General features: G+C 44.9%; 1 protein-coding gene across 2 annotated transcripts in view; it reads right to left on the bottom strand.

Annotated features, from left to right (window-relative positions):
- Positions 1 to 14134: 14134 nt before the first annotated feature.
- The window catches only part of LOC145360628 (tyrosine-protein kinase CSK), a 159591-nt gene continuing 152278 nt past the window's right edge, over positions 14135 to 21447 (bottom strand). For both annotated transcript variants that reach the window (XM_080215977.1, XM_080215978.1), the window contains exon 14: positions 14135 to 14949. In XM_080215977.1, coding sequence (XP_080072103.1) covers positions 14767 to 14949 — 183 coding nt within the window. In that variant the 3' untranslated portion in view covers positions 14135 to 14766. The remainder of the gene's footprint in view (positions 14950 to 21447) is intronic.

The raw sequence follows: 21447 nt of genomic DNA, 5'->3' as shown, positions 1-21447 counted from the left end.
AGGTCTCTCTCACAATCCAAAGATGTGTGGGTTAATTGGATTGGCCATGCTAAATTGCCCCTTAGTGTCAGGGGGATTAACATGGTAAATGCATGAGGTTGCGAGGATAGAGCCTGGGTGGGATTCTTGGTGCAGTCACAATGGGCCGAATGGCCTCGTTCTGCACTCTGGGGATTCTATGATGTTGTTAAGCTTTTTTATAAATAAATATATGTTCCTATGAGCCTAGTCTAAATAAGTGAACACACGTGTATACACAACCCCATGTGAGTGATTGGTTCCTTTACATCAGTGATGGGCAACCTAAGCTAGTGAGGGAGCCGCATGAGTGGCTTCTCCTTCATCTCAGTGCATTGCAAGATTGAAATCAGGCTTGTTCACATGGCCCCATGAAAAGGGTTAAATACATTTAATACACACTGAATATTTCAATGGAGTTGTAGAATCCCTGCAGTGCAGACGCCATTCAGCCCATCGAGCTTCTACTGACTCTGACAAAGTACCTCACCCAGGCCCTCTCCCCCACCGTAACACCGTAACCCCAAACATTTCCTCTGACTAATCCATCTAACCTGCACATCATTGGACACTACGGGGTAATTTAACATGGTCAATCCACCTAACCTACACATCTTCAGATACTAAGGGGCAATTTAGCATGGCCAATTCACCTAACCTGCACATCTTTGGAGTGTAGGCGAAAACCAGAGCACCTGGAGGGAACCCATGCAGACATGGGGAAAACGTGCAAACTCCACACTAACAGTCACCCGAAGCCAGAATTGAACCCATGTCCTTGGCACTGGGAGGCAGCAGTGCTAACCATTGTGCCGCAAGACTACCATTCTTGGGGTGAAGGAAAATGGAGGACAACTAGAGCAAGGTAGAGAGGGAAGAGAGAGAGGTCGCCATAACCAGAATGCTCCTTCAACGTATTGCTGGCTCTGCACCATTTGTTGCACATTTCATTATGTAGACCTATGCCCTGCAGATGTTTGTCAAGCTGTCTTGTCTGCTCAACCACTGCTGTTGAGGTGTGAGGGGATTCAAAACTCTTTAGGGGTGGCAAGTTCAAGTCAGAGTGCAGAATATCCTTTTGGAAACAAAGATTGCAAATCGACCCACTTATGTTGGCAGGATAAAGAACGTTAGTTGGAAGTTAATAATTATCCCAAAAAATGGCAAAAGATACACGATTAGGTAGGGAGTAGAGGAATACAGACAGCGTAGAGTGACACAGTGGGTTAGCACTGCTGCTTCACAGCGCCAGGGACATGGGTTCTATTCCCAGCGTGGGTCACTGTCTGTGCGGCAGTCTGCACGTTCTCCCCGTGTCTGTTTGTGTTTCCTCCAGGTGCTCCAGTTTCCCTCCAAAATCCGAAAGACTTGCTGGTTAGGTGCATTGGCCATGCTAAATTCTCCCTCAGTGTACCCAAACAGGTGCCGGACTGTGGTGACTAGGGGAATTTCACAGTAACTTCATTGTAGTGTGAATGTAAGCCTACTAAATAAACGTTAAAGGTCTCTAGTTTAAAAACTGTGTGTTGGCACAGGTTTGATGGGCCGAATGGCTTGTTCCTGTGCTGCACTATTATTTCTTTTAATGCCACAAGGTGGCATAGTGGTTAACACTGCTGCTTCACAGCACCAGGGACCTGGGTTCGATTCCCAGCTTGGGTCACTGTGTGAAGTCTGCACATTGTCCCCGTGTCTGCGTGGGTTTCCTCCAGGTGCTCCGGCAACCTAACGAACAGGCGCTGGAGTGTGGCGACTAGGGGAATTTCACAGTAACTTCACTGCAATGTTAAGGTAAGCCTTACTTCTGACTAGTAAAGTTTGTAACAGAGAACGATTCTTCCCCCTTCTGTCTTTATCTGGATAAATTGCCTGCAGTGACAACTTTTCCCCTTCTCTCTTATACAAAATCAAATTAAGAAACAACCATCAGAACTTGAAAAATGATAAACCATAAATGGTTTCAAACATCCCAGCTGCTATTGGACCCATTTAATATAAACTGATAGTCAGAGAACAACTGCATAAGAAGAGTGTGCCGATTGATGGACACCCTTACTATTGGTATATCTTGAATAGCTGTCCTGTTAGGTGCAAGACAAAAAGCTTCAATAGCATGTCTCTTTTTTGTAGAATCATAGAATCCCTAAAGTGTTGAAAGAGGTCATTTGGCCCACCAACAAGCCCACCCAGGCCGTATCTCCGTAACCCTGCTAATCCTCCTGACACTAAAGGGACAATTTAGCACGGCCAAGCAACCTAACCTGCACATCTTTGGACTGGAGGAGGAAACTGGAGCACCTGGAGAAAACCCATGCAAACACAGGGAGAATGTGCAAACTCCACACAGACAGTGACCCAAGGCTGGAATTGAACCTGGGTCCCTGGCAATGTGAGGCAGCAGTGCTAACCCACTGTGCCATCCTTCTTGTTCTCTTACTGTTGGTTTATCTTGTGTAGCAGTCCGCATGTATCCTTTCTGCCCAGCAACGTTCAGTTCCGTGCTACCCAACATTAACATCGCAGTAAAGTTACTGTGAAATCCTCTGGACGTCACACTCTGATGCCTGTTTGGGTACACTGAGGGAGAATTTAGCATGGCCAATGCACCTAACCAGCACGTCTTTTGGACTATGGGAGGAAATCAGAGCTCCCGGAGGAAACCCACGTAGACACAGAGAGAACGTGCATACTCCACACAGTCACACAAGCCAGGAATCGAACCTGGGGCCCTGGCACTATGAGGCAGCAGTGCTAACCACTGTGCCGCCCCTAGGAACAAGTGCAACTGGAGAATCCCATCCCTGGTATTTCTGTTGGAACTTTAATCTGGTCCATTTTCTGGAAGCAACAAGGAAAACTAATAATATTGCTGCAGCATGCTCAAGGTTAATGCCTACATTCTATTCTGATAATGGGCAATTGCCACTATTGGGGTATTCATCTTGGGTACTAGGTAATTAAAATCAATTCTCAGGAGGCGGGACAGTGGGTTAGCATTGCTCCCTCACCGCACCAGGGACCCAGGTTTACTTGCGTCACTGTCTGTACAGAGACTGCATGTTCTCCTCATGTCTGCGTGGGTTTCCTCTGGATGCTCCGGTTTTCTCCCATGTTCCAAAAGACATGCTGGTTAAGGTGCATTGGCCATGCTAAATTCTCCCTCAGTGTACCCAAACAGGCATCAGTGACACGTCCAGAGGATTTTCACAGTAACTTCATTGCGATGTTAATGTAAGCCTAGTTACAACACTAATAAACATTTAAACTTCCAGACATGTGGTGAAACTCATTTGAAATCTAATCTGAAACAACTCAAAAGCACGTAAGCAAATATTCCATGGAACAACAGAATCCCTACAGTGAAGGAGATCATTTGGCCCATCCATTCTGCACTGACTTTCTAACAGAGCATCTTACCCAGGACATCTCCGCTCCTCATCACTATCCTGTACCCCACACATTTACAGTGCAGGAGGGCATTCGGCGCATTGTGTCTGCACTATCTCTACTAGAGCATCTTACCCACATCCTATCCCTGTAATCCCATGTACTTACCCTGCTAATTCTCCCTAACCTGTGCATCTTGGGACACTGAGGGACAACTTAGCCTGGCCAATCTACCTAACCCATGCATCTTTGGACTACAAGAGGAAACCGGAGCACCCCGAGAAAACTCATGCAGACATGGGGAGAACATGCAAACTCTACACAGACACCCAAGGCTGGAAGCAAACCCAGGTCCCTAGCACTGTGAGGCAGCAGTGCAAACCATTCTTCTGCCCAAAGACAACTTGTCTATTCCTATTATTAGTCTAGTAAACCATCACTGAACTGCTTCTAATGCATTTACAACATTCTTAAAAGTCGTAGAATCTCTACAGTGCAGAAGAGACCATTCCATCCACCTAGTCGCCACCCAACCTCTGTCAGCGGTATCTCACGCAGGCCCTCTCCCTTGCCCTAACCCCACATAGATAGTCACCCAAGGCTGGAAGCAAAGCCAGGTCCCTGGCGCTCTGAGGCAGCAGTGCTAACCACTGTGCCACATGGTCAATCCACCTAACTTAATTTAGTGTGGCCAAACCTGCACATCTTTGGAGTGTGGGTGCAATTAAACAGCCACACAGGGTGGGAATTTTCTCTTATCCTGACTTGCATGCGCAAAGCAGAAGATTGCCTCACTGCCAAGGTCAACCTGACGTGTCATTTTAACTCCTGCAACACCATGTCTGCACCATAAGCAAAGCTCAAAAACATACTAATGGAATAGCAGAGATAGAGATTCAATTTTTCAGAGATCGGGATGTGTTGAAATTTGCAAATTCTTTGTTGGATTACCAGAGAAAGGGGAAGGGAATATTCAGCCACATTTTGCTGAAAAATTAAGAGTTTTTATTTATTCATTCACGAGACATGGGTGTCACCGGCTGGCCAGCTTTTATTGCCTATCCCTAGTCACCCTTGGAGTGCAGTTGAGAACCAACCACATTGCTGTGGCTCTGGAGTCACGTGTAGGCCAGACCAGGTAAGAACGAAAGATTTCCTTCCCTAAAAGGACAATAGTGAACCAGATGGGTTTTTCCGACAATGGTTTCATAGTCATCAGTAGATTTTTAGTTCAATTTTTTTTATTATTGAATTCAAATTTCACCAGCTGCCGTGGTGGTATTCGAGCCTGGGTCTTCAGAATATGAGCTGAATTTCTGGATTAATAGTCTAGTGATAAAACCATTAGGCCATTGCCTCCCCAGGGATGCCCAAGGCCCAAGTACTTCCACACCCAAATTCCATTGCACAAATGAAGTTTTCTGGCTATTACAATTTTTTAAGTATAAGTTTATTTATTAGTGTCACAAGTAGGCTTACATTAACACTGCAATTAATTTACTGTGAAAATCCCCTAGTCCCATGTTTGGATACATTGAAGGAGAATTTAGCATGGCCAGCATGTCTTTCAGATTGTGGGAGGAAATCCAGGCAGACACGGGGAGAATGACAGTGACTGGAGGCCAGAATGGAGCCCAGGTCCCTGGCGCTGTGAAGCAGCAGTGCTAACCACCGTGCTACAGGTTAGATGGATTGGCCATGCTAAATTGCCCCTTAATGTCCCAAGATATGTAGATTAGGGGAATTAATGGGATAAACGCATGGGGTTAGGCGATAGAGTGGGGCTGGGTGAGATATTCTGTCGGAGAGTCGGTGCGGAACTGATGTGCCAACTGACTGCCTCCTGTACTACAGGCATTCTATAATCCTGCATGCCACCATGTATGTAGGAGGTGACACAGTAAAAAGTCTGACAACACCAGGTTTTAGTCCAACCTATTTATTTGATAATATACTCACAAGCTTTCGAGGGACACCCTCTTCATCAGGTGAAAAGGAGGTGAGTCAGAAAGGCAGCTAGAAGAGTTGGGCAGGAAATTTTCTCTTTCCTGAAGAGAATTAATTGTCAATATATCAAGTTCTTTTTTGTAACGTCAATCCCGGCCTACTTCACGAGGAGGGAGAATGTTTTGTAACTCCCCTCGGGCTTCTGCCTTGATGACACTCAGTCAAAAATAACAGTGGGCGAGGAAGGCTGAAAGGAGACTGCCAGCAGTCACTTGATTCCATGACCACAACACATGCGCGGTACTGCACAGCAAGGGAGAGACAATTCCAACAGAGCACCATTATGAAAAATTATCAGCTTTTAGCAGCCTTGCTGCATAAACAAACAAAATATTTTTGCAATATGCGTTCTGGTTTGAAGAGCAAGACCTGTGCTGCATTCAATCACAGCGCAAAACCTATTAGCAACAACACAACAGTTGATCTAATCTGTACAACATATGTTGCGTGCAGCTTGCCAGCAGTTTGAGACGTTTTAGCAATGAACCTTCTGTCATTATTCAGTAGGGAAATGATCCCAGCGCACGGCTTATTTCCTGGCAGCACACTTCTCCCCAAAACCTATTTTGATTCCACAGAGTTATGGATTACCTTCGTCATCACTAAGCATCAAAGCATGGACACGTCCACAGAATGCCAGCATGGGCTCATTTTTCTTATACCATTTGTCCTTGGGATGTGGCAGCATGAGTAGGGCAGCATTCTTTGTTCTTCTCTAGTTGCCCACAGGGATTGGGTGGCACGGTGGTTCGCACTGCTGCCTCTCAGCACCAGGGACTGGGGTTCGATGCCCAGCTTGAGTGATTGTCTGTTAGAAATGTTTTAAGTTTATTTATTCACGAGTTGCAAGTGGGCTTACATTAACACCGTAATGAAGTTGCTAATGAAAACCCCCTACACTCCGGCACCTGTTCGGGTACACTGAGGGGGAATTTTAGCACGGTCAATGCACCCTTAACCAGCACATCTCTTGGACAGTGGGAGGAAACCACGCAGACATGGGGAGAACGTGCAGACTCCACATAGGCAGTGACCAAAGCCGGGAATCGAACCCAGGTCCCTGGTGCTCTGAGTCAGCAGTGCTAACCACTATACCAGTGTGCAGTTTGCACGTTCTCTCCGTGTCTGTGTGGGTTTTCTCCCACACTCCAATGTGCAGTTAAGATGGACTGGCCATGCTAAATTGATCCTTAACATCAGGGCGATTAGCAGGGTAAATACGAGGGTTGACAGAGATAGGGCCTAGGTGAGATTGTTATTGGTGTAGGTGCAATGGGCCAAATGGCCTCCTTCTGCACCATCAGGATTCTATGAATTTGGTTCTATGATTAAGGGTCAAGAATATCACTTGGGACAAGATTGGGAGGGAAGGTTTCCATTGCTAAAAATCTGCCTTCACTGTTATTTTCAATTTGCAGATTTACCAGCAATAGTTTATATATATTTAGTACTTTAACATAATGCCCCAAGGTGCTACACAGGAGCATTAAGCAAAGTTGGACAGAGACACACAAGGCAATGTTGGAGAAGTTGGCAAGAAATATATTCAAAAAGATAGGTCTAAAGGAGAGGCTGAAAAGGAGAGGCGGTAAGGTTTGAGAAAGCAGTTTCAGGATCTGGAAAAGAACATGAGAACTAGGAGCAGGCGTAGGCTATCTGGCCCCTCGAGCCTGCTCCGCCATTCAATAAGATCATGGCTGATCTTCTCGTGGACTCAGCTCTGCTTACCTGCCCGCTCACCATAACCCTTAATTCCTTTACTGTTCAATCTATCCTTGCCTTAAAAACACTCAATGAGGTAGCCTCAACTGCTTTGCTGGATGGGGAATTCCACAGTTTCACAACCCTTTGTGTGAAGAAGTTCCTCCTCAACTCAGTCCTAAATCTGCTCCCCCTTATGTTGAGGCCATGTCCTCTAGTTCTAGTTTAACCTGCCAGTGGGAAAAACCTCCCTGCTTCTATCTTACCTATTCCCATCAAAATCTTTCAATGAATATAGTCCCAGTCTACTCAGTCTCTCCTCATAAGCCATGAAAGATGAATGATACAAAGATTTAAATCAGGGTTCTGGAGGTCAGAATTAGAATGGGCACAAATATCTTGTAGGATTGTGGAGCTGGAGGAGATGAGGGAGATAGCAACGAGAGGGATAGGGATGGATTTGAAAAACTAAGGTGAGAATTTTATGATCAGGGTGTGGCTTGATCGAAAGCTGATGTCAGCCAGTGAGCACAGGGGTGAACGGTGCACCGGACTTAGTGCGAGTGAGAACACAGGCAGCAGAGTTTTGGACAAGCTCAAGATTGGGGGAAAGAATGTGGCAGGCCAGCCAGAAATCCTTTGGAATTAAATGTTTCACAATTTGCTATGATGTGTTCTAATTTCTAATATGTACTAATGGAACTTCCTGAGAGCCAATCTCCCACATCATATTTTGGGGCAGCATGGTGGCACTGTGGTTAGCACTGCTGCCTCAAAGCACCAGGGAGCTGGGCTCAATTCCCAGCCTGGGTCACTGTCTGTGCAGATTTTGCACTTCCTCCCCGTGTCTGCATGGGTTTCCTCCAGGTGCTCCAGTTTCCTCCCACAGTTCGTAAGATGTTAAAGTCAAAATAAAGTTTATTAGTCACAAAGAAGGCTTACATTAACACAGCAATGAAGTTACTATGAAATTCCCTGAATTGCCACACTCCAGTAGCCTGTTCAGCTGCTGCTAACATGTCAGTTAGGTGCATTGGCTGTACTAAATTCTCCCCCAGTTACCTGATGCTAAAGGTAGAAAAAAGAAGTATCAAAAATTGACAATCGTAGGCACTGAATTGAAATCCAAAAAGGACTCCAAAGATGTGCAGGTTAGGTGGATCGGCTATGCTAAATTGACTCTAGTGTCTGGGGGACTAGCTAGGGTGAATGGGGTTATGGGGATAGGGCCTGGGTGGGATTGTGGTTGGTGCAGACTCAATGGGCCGAATGGCCTCCTTCTGCACTGTATGACTCTATGATCTATGATTTCTGAGTTACTGCAGCAGCACAAGAACTGGGAAACTGTACCTGATAACAGAATGGAGGAGTTCGGTCCACCAGGCTGAAATCTCTTTCAGACTAGGGTTTCTTTCTCTCGCTCATTCCCACTCCCTCCCGCAGGGCCTCACCCTTCCATGCCCGCAACAGCCCTGCCATGACCCCGAGACCTCCCCGCATGCCTGCCTGCAATGCCTCGCTATGCATCCACCCACCCGCTACCCCTCCCTCCCTCTTGCAAACCCACCTGCGACCCCGACCCTGCCATGACTCCCCCTTTTCCAGGCCCCCCTACCACGACCCCTCCCTGCCCACCCTGCTACAACTCCTCCTTCCCAAATTGATAGCTCCTGCTGCCAGCTGACTGTACACATGAAGCAAATGTGAAAAACTGTTTTTCAGACCCAATCCACTAGATATTAAAACAATTTTAAAATTTACAAATTATCCATACTTTGTATTGTAGAATTATAGAATCCCTACAGTGCAGAATGAGACCTTCCGGGCCATCAACTGCCCCTTCACGTCAGGGTGATTAAAAAAGTAAATATGTGGGGTTACGTGTATAGGACAAGACCTGACAGGGCTCGATGGGCCAAATGGCCTCCTTCTGCAGTGTAGATTCTATGATTCGAAGTCTGCATCAACCCTCCAACAGAACATTTTATCCAGAGCTAACTCCTGCCCTATCCCCACACACATACCCCTTAGCATCTTGGGACACAAAGGGGCAATTTACCATGGCCAAGCCACCTAACCTGCATATCTTTGGACTGAGTGTGGAAACTAGGGCACTCGGAGGAAACCCACGCAGACACGGGGAGAACACGCAAACTCAACACAGACAGTGACCCAAGTTGGGAATTGAACCCGGGTCCTTGGTGCTGTGAGGCAGCAGCGCTAACCACCGTGCAATGTTACTTTCCTTAAAGAATGCATATCCAAAAAAAAGTCAATTTTCCCGCTGCCCCATTTTGTTTATGTGATCAGACCCAAAACAGCTTTACAGCATCGCTGATAAATACGGTGTACAGCAATGTCATGGTTACACAGAGTAATAAGAGGAAAAGTGTTCAATGGAAATTGACTTTAAATGTGAATAAAATTGCTCCCAACAAATGCACAATAATTTCACTGCATTGTCATTGAAAACAAAATGAAGTAGAAAACTACTTGCATTTACATACCACCTTTAATGATGTAAAACATCAAGGCATGTCACAGGCACATTTGCAAACAAAACTTTACACCAGGTTGCATAGAGTCAGGAGGTGTTTACAGCATGGAAACAGACCCTTCAAGTCCAACTTGTCCATGCCGCTCTTTTTTTTAAAACCCACTAAGCCACTCCCAATTGCTTGTGTTTGGCCCATATCCCTCTTGAGCCATCTTACCCATGTAACTGTCTAAATGCTTTTTTAAAGACAAAATTGTACCCACCTCTACCAACAACTCTGGCAGCTCATTCCATATGGTCCACCCTCTGAAAAAAATTGCCCCTCTGGACCCTTTTGTATCTCTCCCCTCTCACCTTAAACCTATGCCCTCTAGTTTTAGACTCCCCTACCTTTGGGAGAAGATTTTGACTACCTAGCTCATCTATGCCCCTCATTATTTTACAGACCTCAATAAGATCACCCCCCAAGTCTCCTATGCTCTAGAGAAGAGTCCCAGTCTATCCAGCCTCTCCTTTAAACTCAAACCATTAAGTCCCAGTAACATACTAGTAAATCTTTTCTGCACTCTTCCAAAGTTTAATTACATCCTTTCTATAATTGGGTGACCAGAACTGTACACAGTATTCCAAGTGTGGCCTTACCAACGTCTTGTTCAACTTCAACAAGGAATCCCAAATACATAAGGGTATATTAAGACAGCTGACAGAATAGCTCAGCCAAAAGAGGTAGGTTTTGGTAAGCATCTTGAGAGGGTCCATGCAGTCCAAGGCATAGCCAGAAATTGTGATTCAAGTGGTGTTGGGGCACATTGCTGAGTGCAGTGACACGACACATGGTTATAATAGGAGCATGAAGACCATCTAACACTGAGCCTGCACTGCCATTCAATGGCTAACTTGTTTCTCAACACCCACTCTCTCGTCTGCTGCCTCCCCCTCCCCCCACCCCATAATCCTCAACTCCCTTGCAAGACCCTGAAAGAGGACAGCTGTAAGTGGTGAACCACATTGGTACACAGCTGTATGCGCATGCACACCGTACAGAGCAAGGGTGGGGAAATTTCCTCTCCCAAAGGGGCTTTAAGTGCATCAGTTTTTGTTTAGGTAACTTCATGATCCACATTTAGTGTTATTAGCTTGTTACTGATCATCAGTTGATTTTTAATCCATGGGAGAGGGTCACTGCTGGCTAGGCTAGCATTTGTTGCACATCCTCCTGGCACTGGAGATGATTATGGTGAACAATCTCATTAGATACAACCATCAAATTAGATACATTTGTGGGACATGGGTGTCGCTGGCTGGCCAGCATTTATTGCCCATCCCTAATTGCCCTCAGAGGGCAACTGAGAGTCAACCACATTGCTGTGGCACTGGTGTCCTATGTGGGTCAGACCAGGTAAGGGTGGCAGATTACCTTTTCTACAGTGAACTAGGTGGGTTTTTCCGACAATGGTTTCATGGTCAGCAATAGATTCGTAATTCCAGACATTGTTCAAATTCCACCATCTGCCATGGCAGGATTCGAACCCGGGTCCCAGGACATTAGCTGAGTTTCACGGTTAATAGTCTAGTGTTAATACCACTAGGCCATTGCCTCCTCTCTCTATTTCAGAGGGCAGTCAACCACATTGTGTACGACTGGAGTTGCATGCACACCAGACAGAGCAAGGACAGGAAAATTCCTTTCCCAAAGGGCTTTAGTGCATTAGTTTTTGGGTAGCTTCATGATCCACACTTACTGCAATGGAATGTAACTGCTCTAGCTGCTGTGGTGGGACTTGAACCAGGGTCTTCACATCATTAGCCCAGATTATCGTAGAACCATAGAATCCCTATAAGGCAGAAGGAGGCCATTCAGTCTGCACAGGCCACAATCCCACCCAGGCCCCATTCCCATAACCTCACTATAATAAGTCCATGCAGGCAGAAGTCTGGTCAAAGTTCCTTTATTTACAAGATCTCACCATATCATACAGTACTCTGCGTGCTCTCTGTATCAGGAGTCCAGAGGGACTGACACTCCCATTTTAAATCTAGGACACAGGGCTCCCTGATTGAGAGCTAATTGATGGCCCAATCAGGGACATCTTTTGATGGGTTTTTATAACAATGATCAGTAGATTCTTAATTCCAGATTTTTAAAAAAAATTAAATTCAATTCCACCATCTGCCACAGTGGGATTCGAACCCAGATCCCCAGAACATTAGCTGAGTTTCTGGATTAATAGTCCAGTGATAATACTGTTAGGCCGTCCTCCTCCCAAGAATACTCAAGCAAGCCAAACTCAATTGCTTGATTAAAGTCATCACAACCACATATTTACCCTGCTAATCTCCTTGACACTAGGGGTCAATTTAGCACGGCCAATTAACCTGACCCCCACATCTTTACTAGATCAGTAATATAGCCTGAATGGAGGTAGCCCAACCTGCAATCTGAAACTAGTAATGCATAAAACAGGTTAAAAAAACAAAAAGCAAACTGCCTGCAGTGGTTGGAAAGTAAATAAAAGCCAGAACAGAGTAAAATTGTAAACATTACTGCAGAAGAGTCTGGAAACTTGGCCAACATCAAAGGGTGACATTTTATATTGGTTCATTAACCTATAGACCATGAACCAATTACTTCATTCCTTTAGTATTTAGACCCTAGACCTTAGACCCATACACTTACACACTCAATGCTTTAAAAACTCTCATCTAATTAATTAGGTGCATTTTAATCTTCAAACGTACATTTTACTTTTTGCCATTTTCCATCCCTTCCAAAGTCAGAACAAAGAAAATTACAGCAGAGGAACGAGCCCTTCGATCCTCCACTGACCATGCTGCCCGTCTGAACTAAAACCCTTTATCCTTCCGGAGACCATAACTCGCTATTCCCATCCTATTCTTCTATTTGTCCAGACGCCCCTTAAAAGTCGCTATTGTATATGCTTCCACTACCTCCTCCAGCAGCGAGTTCCAGGCACCCGTGTAAAAAGACTTGTTTCGTACATCTCCTTTAAACCTATGCCCCCTGGTAACTGACTCTTCCACCCTGGGAAAAAGCTTCTATCTAAATCATCAGGTTTCACATCAGCGACAGAGCTCTGACGGCTGGACAGTGACTAGCGGCAGGCTGTTTGAGTTATAGGATCTGATATTGTCTTCATCCACTGTGTGTGCAGACACATCACTGCAGACAGATACCAGATACTGAAATATGACAGCTTACAAGTTCTTTGTCATGAAGTCCAGCTGAAATGCTGGAAAACTAACTTGAAAGTCTGTTCTGAATTTGCTTTGGATTAGTTATCTAATATCTTCTCCACGTGGGAGAGGGAGGAAACAGACAAGAGTGTCTTCAACATTCAGACAGTCTACTGGACCTCACCTATTGACAAGACAATGAATGCAGCCTGATCTGGCCCGCTCACTTGACAATTGGGAAGGGGCTGAAAGTTTTAAAGCTTGTTTATTATTGACTACTCAGATGTCCCTAAGGTGGTGTGAAGTGGGTATTCTACACAACAGTCTTTGTAATTGAACGATACGATTCAATAAGCTGAAGGGAACCAAGAGTCAACTACCTTGTTTAATACTGTAATCACATATAGGCCCAGCAGGTTAAGGATGGCAAGTTCCCTTCCCCAAGGGAGATTAATGAACCTGCAAACATCCATGCTGCAGTCTTTTTATTTTATTGTTGGCCCACAAATTACTAAGTGTGTTGAATTAATTTTCAGAACTTAACCTTCACATTTGTTCACGCAGTTCTGCTACTTTGCTACCATGCAATGAGGAGAACAAGATTTCAATTTAAAGATTTTTTAAAAAAATCAGTGTCACAAGTAGACTTACATTAATATTGCAATGAAGTTACTATGAAAATCCCCTAGTCGCCACACTCCGGCACCTGTTTGGGTACACCGAGGGAGAATTTAGCACGGTCAATGCATCTAATCAGCACTACTTTCGGACGGTGGGAGGAAATCGGAGAACCCAGAGGAAACCCACACTGACGTGGGGAGAATGTAAAGACTCTGCACAGACAATGACCCAAGCTAGGAATTGAACCCAGGTCCCTGGCGCTGTGAGGCAGCAGTGCTAACCTCATGCACAACTGATGAAATATAAGATTGGCAATTCTTAAAATAAAAATGAAGCTTTCAAATCAAGTCATATCAGGTGTGCTTTTCCAGAACTTCACACAAGATCAAGAGTACCTTCTCCTCCACGATCATCCCTGTCATTCTAAGCTACAGCTGTCCAGAGTGTATTTGAGCAGAAAGGGTCTACGTTTCTCCCATCTACAAACAAATAAGGTTGGAATAAGACTCTGGCAACAATTCAATCTCTGGTTGTACCTGTAACCGGTTGTCTGCAGAGGCACGTTTGCAGAGTCTGATGGTGTCCCACGAAGTCATTCCAATTCTCTCTCCCGGTTTGGAGTTCGGCAAGACTACAGACAAAGGGGATGGGAACAAGAGACAGCAGCACAATTCATTTTCCCGCTTCCAAATCAAAACGTAACAGCCATTTTAGAACTGGTCATATGGAATGGTTTATTTAATCTCATCCTGGGCAGCTAAAATGAGTGTAACGCATCGACAGAGATGAATGCCTCCCACACTACATGCAATGAGTTTGTCAAGTCTGTGCAACGTTACAGAATGTAAAAAAAACTGAACACCCTTTTTTATTTTATAAAAAAAACTACAAGTATTAAAAAAAATCAGGCTAAGCAAATTTAAGACTGGAAAGCAAAAAAACACACACACAATTGTGTTATGCCAGTTAAGAAAAATATCTCATCACCAAACCTTATTGTGAATTCCATTTTGGTAAAAACGAACACATTGCAGGGTATAGATAAGCAAATAAGCACCGTCTTTGTGGCTGGAGGCACTTGGCACAAAACAATCACCACAAGGACCGAAGGATTCGACAAAGGTGTTTAAGCATGCTTCTTTAATGGGGGATAAAGGGATACTCTGTCGCCTCACACTTAACTGGGGTGGGGGTGGGGAAAGGGGTGGAAATGAAACACAAGGCCATGATACGCAGAGTTCTTTTCTTTAAAGAAGATTGCTTTGTAAAAGTCTCAGCACTCTTGGTTTAATGTTGAGCAGTTTTTTTTTAAAAATAAGAAGTTCCATGGCATTCCGGCGTCACAGATACATTTCCTTATTTCTGGCGTCCTGTAACTTCTCTCTCAACTGCCTGAACGTGGGCCTTCGACCAGGGTCAAGCTCCCAGCACCATTTCATCAACTCGTAGACAGCAGGCGGACATCCATCGGGTGCATCCATTTTGTAACCTTTCTCAACACGAGGAACCACATCTTTCAGAGGCTGAGGGAATTTAAGAAGAAAAAGAGCAATTCATTCTTTCATCTCACTGATTTAAGTCCCTTCCTGCCGCCTCACCAGGTAAGGGACAGGTAACGTGCAACATAAACAGAACATGTTGGAATCACTCAGAAGGTCTGGCAGCATCTGTGGCGAGAGAAACAGAGTTAACACTTCAGGTTTAAGACCCTTCATCAGAATTCAATTCACAGGCTGATACTACGCGTGCACCTACACCACATGGACTGCAGCGGTTCAAGAAGGCAGCTCACCATCACCTTTTCAAGGAGCAATTATGGGTGGATGATAAATGTTGGCCTAGCCAGCAACACTGAATAAATGCCTGAACAACTTACAGCTCAGAAAATTCAGTTAATATCAGAAATGGGGGCGAATGGGATCAAAGGTTATGGGGAGAAAGCAGGATGAGGTGATTGAGTTGGATGGTCAACCACGATCGCGATGAGTGGTGGAGCAGGCTCGAAGGGCTGAATGGCCTTCTCCTGCTCTTACCTTCTACATTTCTGTATTCAAAGTGTACGCCTATCCACCCTCTTCTTCAACAGTCATTCCACGCTCCCTCTCCCCACAAGTGATTCCAATATTTTGTTGACACACTATCCTTGATTTTACAACGTTCCAATTACAAAAAATGGTATTTAAACTGACACAATGTTTCAACATTATGTCACCACACCAGTGAACGGTTAATCTTTACCAAATACGTTCCTATCTATTCCACCTTTCACAACCTCAGAAGATGCAAATTGCTTCTCAGGTACAGCACAGTGTAGGCACCATTACGTCATGTGAGATGTACTAACGCCATTATAGAGAAGCAAGATCTCACAAACCTTTCACTATTCAGTGATAATAGTATATAAAATACTGACAAAGCGGCAACGCCCACTGGGCATCGGGCAGTGCCAAGGGGGCAACAGGGCCAGAGCTTATGGGGGCAGACTGGTGGGGGGTCCCCGCTGTCACTCTGTCAATGGCAGAGGGAGGGATCATAGATCATAGAACCCTACAGTGCAGATAATGGGCCAAAGGGCCTCCGAGTCTGCACCAAACACAATCCCAACCAGGCCCTACGCCCATATCCCTACATATTATACCCACTAATCCCTCTAACCTCCGCTATACCCTGGATACTAAGGGGCAATTTCTTAGCATAGCCAATCAACCTAACCCGCACATCTTTGGGCTGTGGGAGGAAACCGGAGTACCCAGAGGAAAACTGGAGGGAAGGGGCTGATCGGGTCTGGCCATAGGGACTGCCAGAGTGGGTGTTGGGGAGGTCAAGAATGCTGGGGAGAGAGGGTTGGCTGGCACCGAGATGTCCGGAAGGACAGCAATTGTTTGAGTGGGTGGGTGGGGTTTGCTGTGCTGGCCACTGACTGGGAGGCCGGCAGTGCAGGGCTACTGCACATGTACCAATCTCCGTTCTGACAGATCGGCACTCACGCAGTGGCCCACTCAGCACTATACTCCCGGCCTCTCCAGCAGGAGCAGGCCCTGCCTCTGGATTTTCAGCGCAAACCCCCGAGGCACGTTGCAGTGCATCAAGGGTGGGAGAATCATTTTGAAAATCCCGCTAAAAAGACCAGCAGGAGTTACCCCAGTTTTTAAGTGAATTCGGCCTTTACAATTTGTTTGGGAGAATCCCGGACATAATGTTTCAATTTACGACATGGCTTTCAGGAACGAACTGTGTTGTAAGTCTGTGGACCATTATATTGCTGATTGTGAAGGTGTTAGCAGTGACCAGTAATGAACAAAATGCACACTGATAAACCACACAATGTACAGGCAGTTATGATGCATTAAACTGCAGAGTAATGCAGCAATCAGATCTTAATGTTCCAAGGTGCTTCACACTGTAGTGGCACAGTGGGTTAGCACTGCTGCCTCACAGCACCAGAGGCCTGGGTTCAATTCTTGGCTTGGGTCACTGTCTGTGCAGTGTCTGCATGTTCTCCCCATGTCTGCATGGGTTTCCTCCCATGGTCTGAAAGACGGGCTGGTTAGGGTGCACTGGCCGTGCTAAATTCTCCCTCAGTGTACCCGAACAGGCGCCGGAGTGTGGTGACTAGATTATCACAGTAACCTCATTGCAGCGTTAAGGTAAGCCGAATTATGACACTAATAAATAAGGAATGGTCAAATCATTACATTTATTTTGGGTATAGTTTTTTCACTGCTCCAGTAGTACAAAAAAGATCCTTGCATGCAGTACATTTTTTGTCCAACAGAGGGAGAGGGTGCTCCCGATTTTCATGACAGGATGGTCTGATGCATGATGTCCAATTTTTGCAGCACAACTTTAGGAGGTGCAAACAGGAATATTTGGAATGCCCTGAATTAAGGTCAATCAGAAGTGCACATGCTGCAAAGATATCTGAAGAGAGTAATGCTAAGTAACTCAAAATGACTGAAGTAGCGGTGGACCATACACAAACATTCCAGAATATGATTTTAAAATTTGTTTTCAGAGCATGCCAAGAGGGAAAGGATATATGAATGTATCTGTCCCCTTATTTAAAGGCCTGAAGCCACAGTCCTATCCTTCTTAGGGTGGCAAGGTAGCGCTGCTGCCTCACAGCGCCAGGGACCTAGGTTCGATTCCGACCTTGGTCACTGTCAGTGTGGAGTTTGCACGTTTGCCCCATGTCAGCGTGGGTTTCCTCCAGCTGCTCCGGTTTCTTCCCACAGCCCAAAGATGTACAGGTTAGGTTGATTGGCCGTGCTAAAATTGACCTGACTGTCGGGGGATTAGCAGGGTAAATGCATGGGGTTATGGGAATAGGACTGTGGTCATATAGACTCAATGGGCTGAATGGCCTCCTTCTGAACTGTAAGGATTCTATGATTTTCCATACTGAAGAAAGACTGATTGCCCTTGAGCCTGATTGTGGGCGATACGGCACAATATAAATACAAGTTTGTTTGCTCTCATGTATCATTTCATGTGAATTGCTCCTCATCTTTTCTCACGCGAGCATATGACACTCCTCAGCGAGGGCAAGTCGCCCAGCAGGCAGTGAGAAACTGCAATCACTCTTTGTATCCTATGATAAAAGATAAGCTAAACACGTTTATGCTCACAAGGTAGTAAAATGTGAAGCTAGATTTTGATCAGAGTCATTTTCCAGCATAAAAGAGAAAACATATTCCCTAGGTCATAACTTCCTCTAACCTACTTGCCAAAAATATAATTTGCCTGAAGCATTTAGATGATCTGTTTACAACTGCATATACCAGGAAAAATATTGCTTTACTGAGCAGAAAATAGAATCATAGAGCTGAATAGCCTCTTCTGCACTCGGAATCTACAAACTGTCAGTATTGTACTCAGGAGCCATCTCTTTGCAAACTCTCATATGTACCATGGCTAATCCCATTTAATCTTGCATGGGGTAATGGGGATCAGGTCCGAGTGGGATTGTAGTCAGTGTAGATTCAGTGGGCCAAATGGCTTCCTTTAACTAACAGGAAGCAAAGAGTGGAGGTAAATGGGTGTTTTTCTGGTTGGCGATCAATGATAGTGGTGTGCCTCAGCGATCAGTGTTGGGACCCAATTGCTTACAATTTACATAGATGATTTGGAGTTGGGGACCAAATGTGGTGTGTCAAAATTCGCAGATGACACTAAGATGAGTGGGAGAGCAAAGCGAGCAGAGGATGCTGAAAGTCTGCAAAGGGATACAGGTAGTCTGAGTGGGCGAGGGTCTGACAGATGGAGTACAATGTTGGTAAATAAGGTCATCCATTCTGGAAGGAATAACAGCAAAATGGACTGTTATTTAAATGGTAAAAAATTGCAGCATGCTGCTGTGAAGAGGGACCTGGGTGCCCTTGTGCAAGAATCAGAGTTGGTTGCAGATGCAGCAGGTAATTAAGAAGGCAAATGTAATTTTGTCCTTCATTGCTAAAGGGATGGAGTTTAAAAATAGCAAGGTTATGTCACAGCTGTATAAGGTGCTGGTGAGATCACAGCTGGAGTGCTGTGTACAGTTTTGGTCCCCTTACTTGAGGAAGGATGTACTGGCACTGGAAGGGTGCAGAGGAGATTCACTAGGTTGATTCTGGAGTTCAGGGGATTGGCTTATGAGGAGAGACTGAGTAGACTGGGGCTATACTCATTGGAATTCAGAAGAATGTGGGGAAACCTTATTGAAACATATCAGATTATGAAGGGAATAGATAAGATGAAAGCAAGGAAGTTGTTTCTATTGGCAGGTGAAACTAGAACTAGGGGGCATGGCCTCAAAATAAGGGAGAGCAGATTTAGGACTGAGTTGAGGAGAAACTTCTTCACACAAAGGGTTGTGAATCTGTGGAATTCCCTGCCCAGTGAAGCAGTTGAGGCTACTTAATTGAATGTTTTTAAGGCAAGGATAGATAAATTTTTGAACAGTAAATGAATTAAGGGTTATGGTGAGCAGGAGGATAAATGGAGTTGCGTCCATGAAAAGATCAGCCATGATCTTATTGAATGGCTGAGTAGGCTTGAGGGGCTGGGTGGTCTACTCCTGTTCCCAAATCTTATGTTCTGCACCCTATAATTCTATGATTTTGAAATCTATACATCTTTGGATACTAAGGAGCAATTTACCATGGCCAATCCACCTAATCTGCATATCTTTGGACTGCAGGAAGAAACCAGAGCACCCGGCGGAAACTCGCGCAGACACGGATAGAACTGCAAACTCCCAACAGAAAGTGATCCAAGACTGCAACTGAACCCAGGTCTCTGGTGCTGTGAGGCAGCAGTGCTAACTACTGTGCCACCATGCCACTCTAAATACATAAAAAAAGCTGTGGCAGCTTTATACAAAGAGTTGATGTTGAACATACTTTCAGACCATATCTTCCATTCATTAGTAATTGCACACTCGAATTTTAAAAATGCTTTTTAAATTTCAGGGTGAACTCAATGAATGTTTTGTTAAGAGCTCAATGGTTAAACTATCCCAGCTTAATTTGAAGATGGCACTGTGGTTAGCACAGCTGCCTCACACTGCTAGGAACCCGGACTCAGGTGACTGTGTGGAGTTTGCTCGTTCTCCCCATGTCTGCATGGGTTTTCTGAGTGTTCCGATTTCCACTCTCAGTCCAAAGATGTGTGGGTTAGGTTGATTGGCCATGCTAAATTGCCCCTTACTATCAGGAGGATTAACAGGCTAAATATATGGGGTTATGGGAATAGGACCTGGTTAGGATCATTGTTGGTGAAGACTTGATGGGCCAAATGACCTCTTTCTGCGCTGTAGGGATTCTATGACTTTGCCCACCAGAATAAGAAAAATGGTACTCATTATGCCACATCTGTGTAATACATGAACTTACACACCCCAACTCCCAGACTACTTCCTGAGTGGAAGTACGGTTTGATGTAAGACTGCAAGCAGGCCAGTAGATATTAGTAAATCGTACCACTACAGTGCTTACACTATCACAAGTGATCACAATGCAACAAACGATAGGAAAGGAGCGATGGCTATTACAGAAAGTGTCAGAATATTGCACTGAGCAGCAATACTTTCCTGTAGCCTACCAACATGACTGCATAAGCAGAGTACTGCACAAGCCAGTAGCACTAATCTGTAATTATACACCTACCAAAACGCCAACAGTGCAAGCAGTGGGGATTAAAGAGCAGTCAAAATATCAAAACTAGTAAGCATACAGTTTCAGAAAGCAAATCAAGAAACTGCCATGAGCTTTGTTTTTCTGACTGTCGGTAAAAATAAAATGCATTGAGAAAGGCGACATTTCTACCGAGATACAAACTTGATTGACTCTGAAATGAGTCTGAGAGTGCATGAGTCACAACTGTCCTTGATAGAGGTAGACCGAAAGTCATGTAATGATCAAAATAAAGCAAACGATTGAGATGGTAAGAAGGTTTGGGAGCAATAGACTTCTTGTACCAAAGTACTGCCACAGATTCTGCCCCCACAGTCCACAACGATTTAAATGAATCATTCATTTTAAGGTGAACCGTGAGAAGCTTTGATGTTATCACTGAGTGGAACGACAACACACCCAGATTACAGCACAAATACATTCAAGGAGCAAAAGGTCTTCCGACACCCAAAAATGCGCCTCAACCTGAAAAAGCAAGTTTGCTGCACCACGTAATATACCTATCCTATGCAAGGCTGCCATTTTTACAGCAAAAATGCAAGGGAAGCTATGTTGGAGGTAGGAAGTTAACAGTGGATCAATAATCATCAGGGAGTGCATCATTTAATAATAGAGTGAAAAGGTAGCTACAAATCACAGAATTCATACACTGCAGGAAGAGGCCATTCAGCCCATGTCTGCACTGACTTTCATCATCGCATCTTTCCCTACTTTTTAGGTTTTTGTGTGTCCAGATCACCAACCATCTGTCCTGGTCCTCCCATGCCAACACTATAGTTAAGAAAGCCCACCCACGTCTCGACTTTCTCAGAAGACTAAGGAAACAGGGAACGTCCACTTTGACTCTCG

This window comes from Carcharhinus amblyrhynchos, chromosome 32 (assembly GCF_965287045.1).
Source record: "Carcharhinus amblyrhynchos chromosome 32, sCarAmb.v2.hapA, whole genome shotgun sequence".
NCBI lineage: Eukaryota > Metazoa > Chordata > Chondrichthyes > Carcharhiniformes > Carcharhinidae > Carcharhinus > Carcharhinus amblyrhynchos.
The sequence above is the reverse complement of the archived record's forward strand: the minus strand, read 5'-3'. Positions and strand labels throughout refer to the sequence as shown.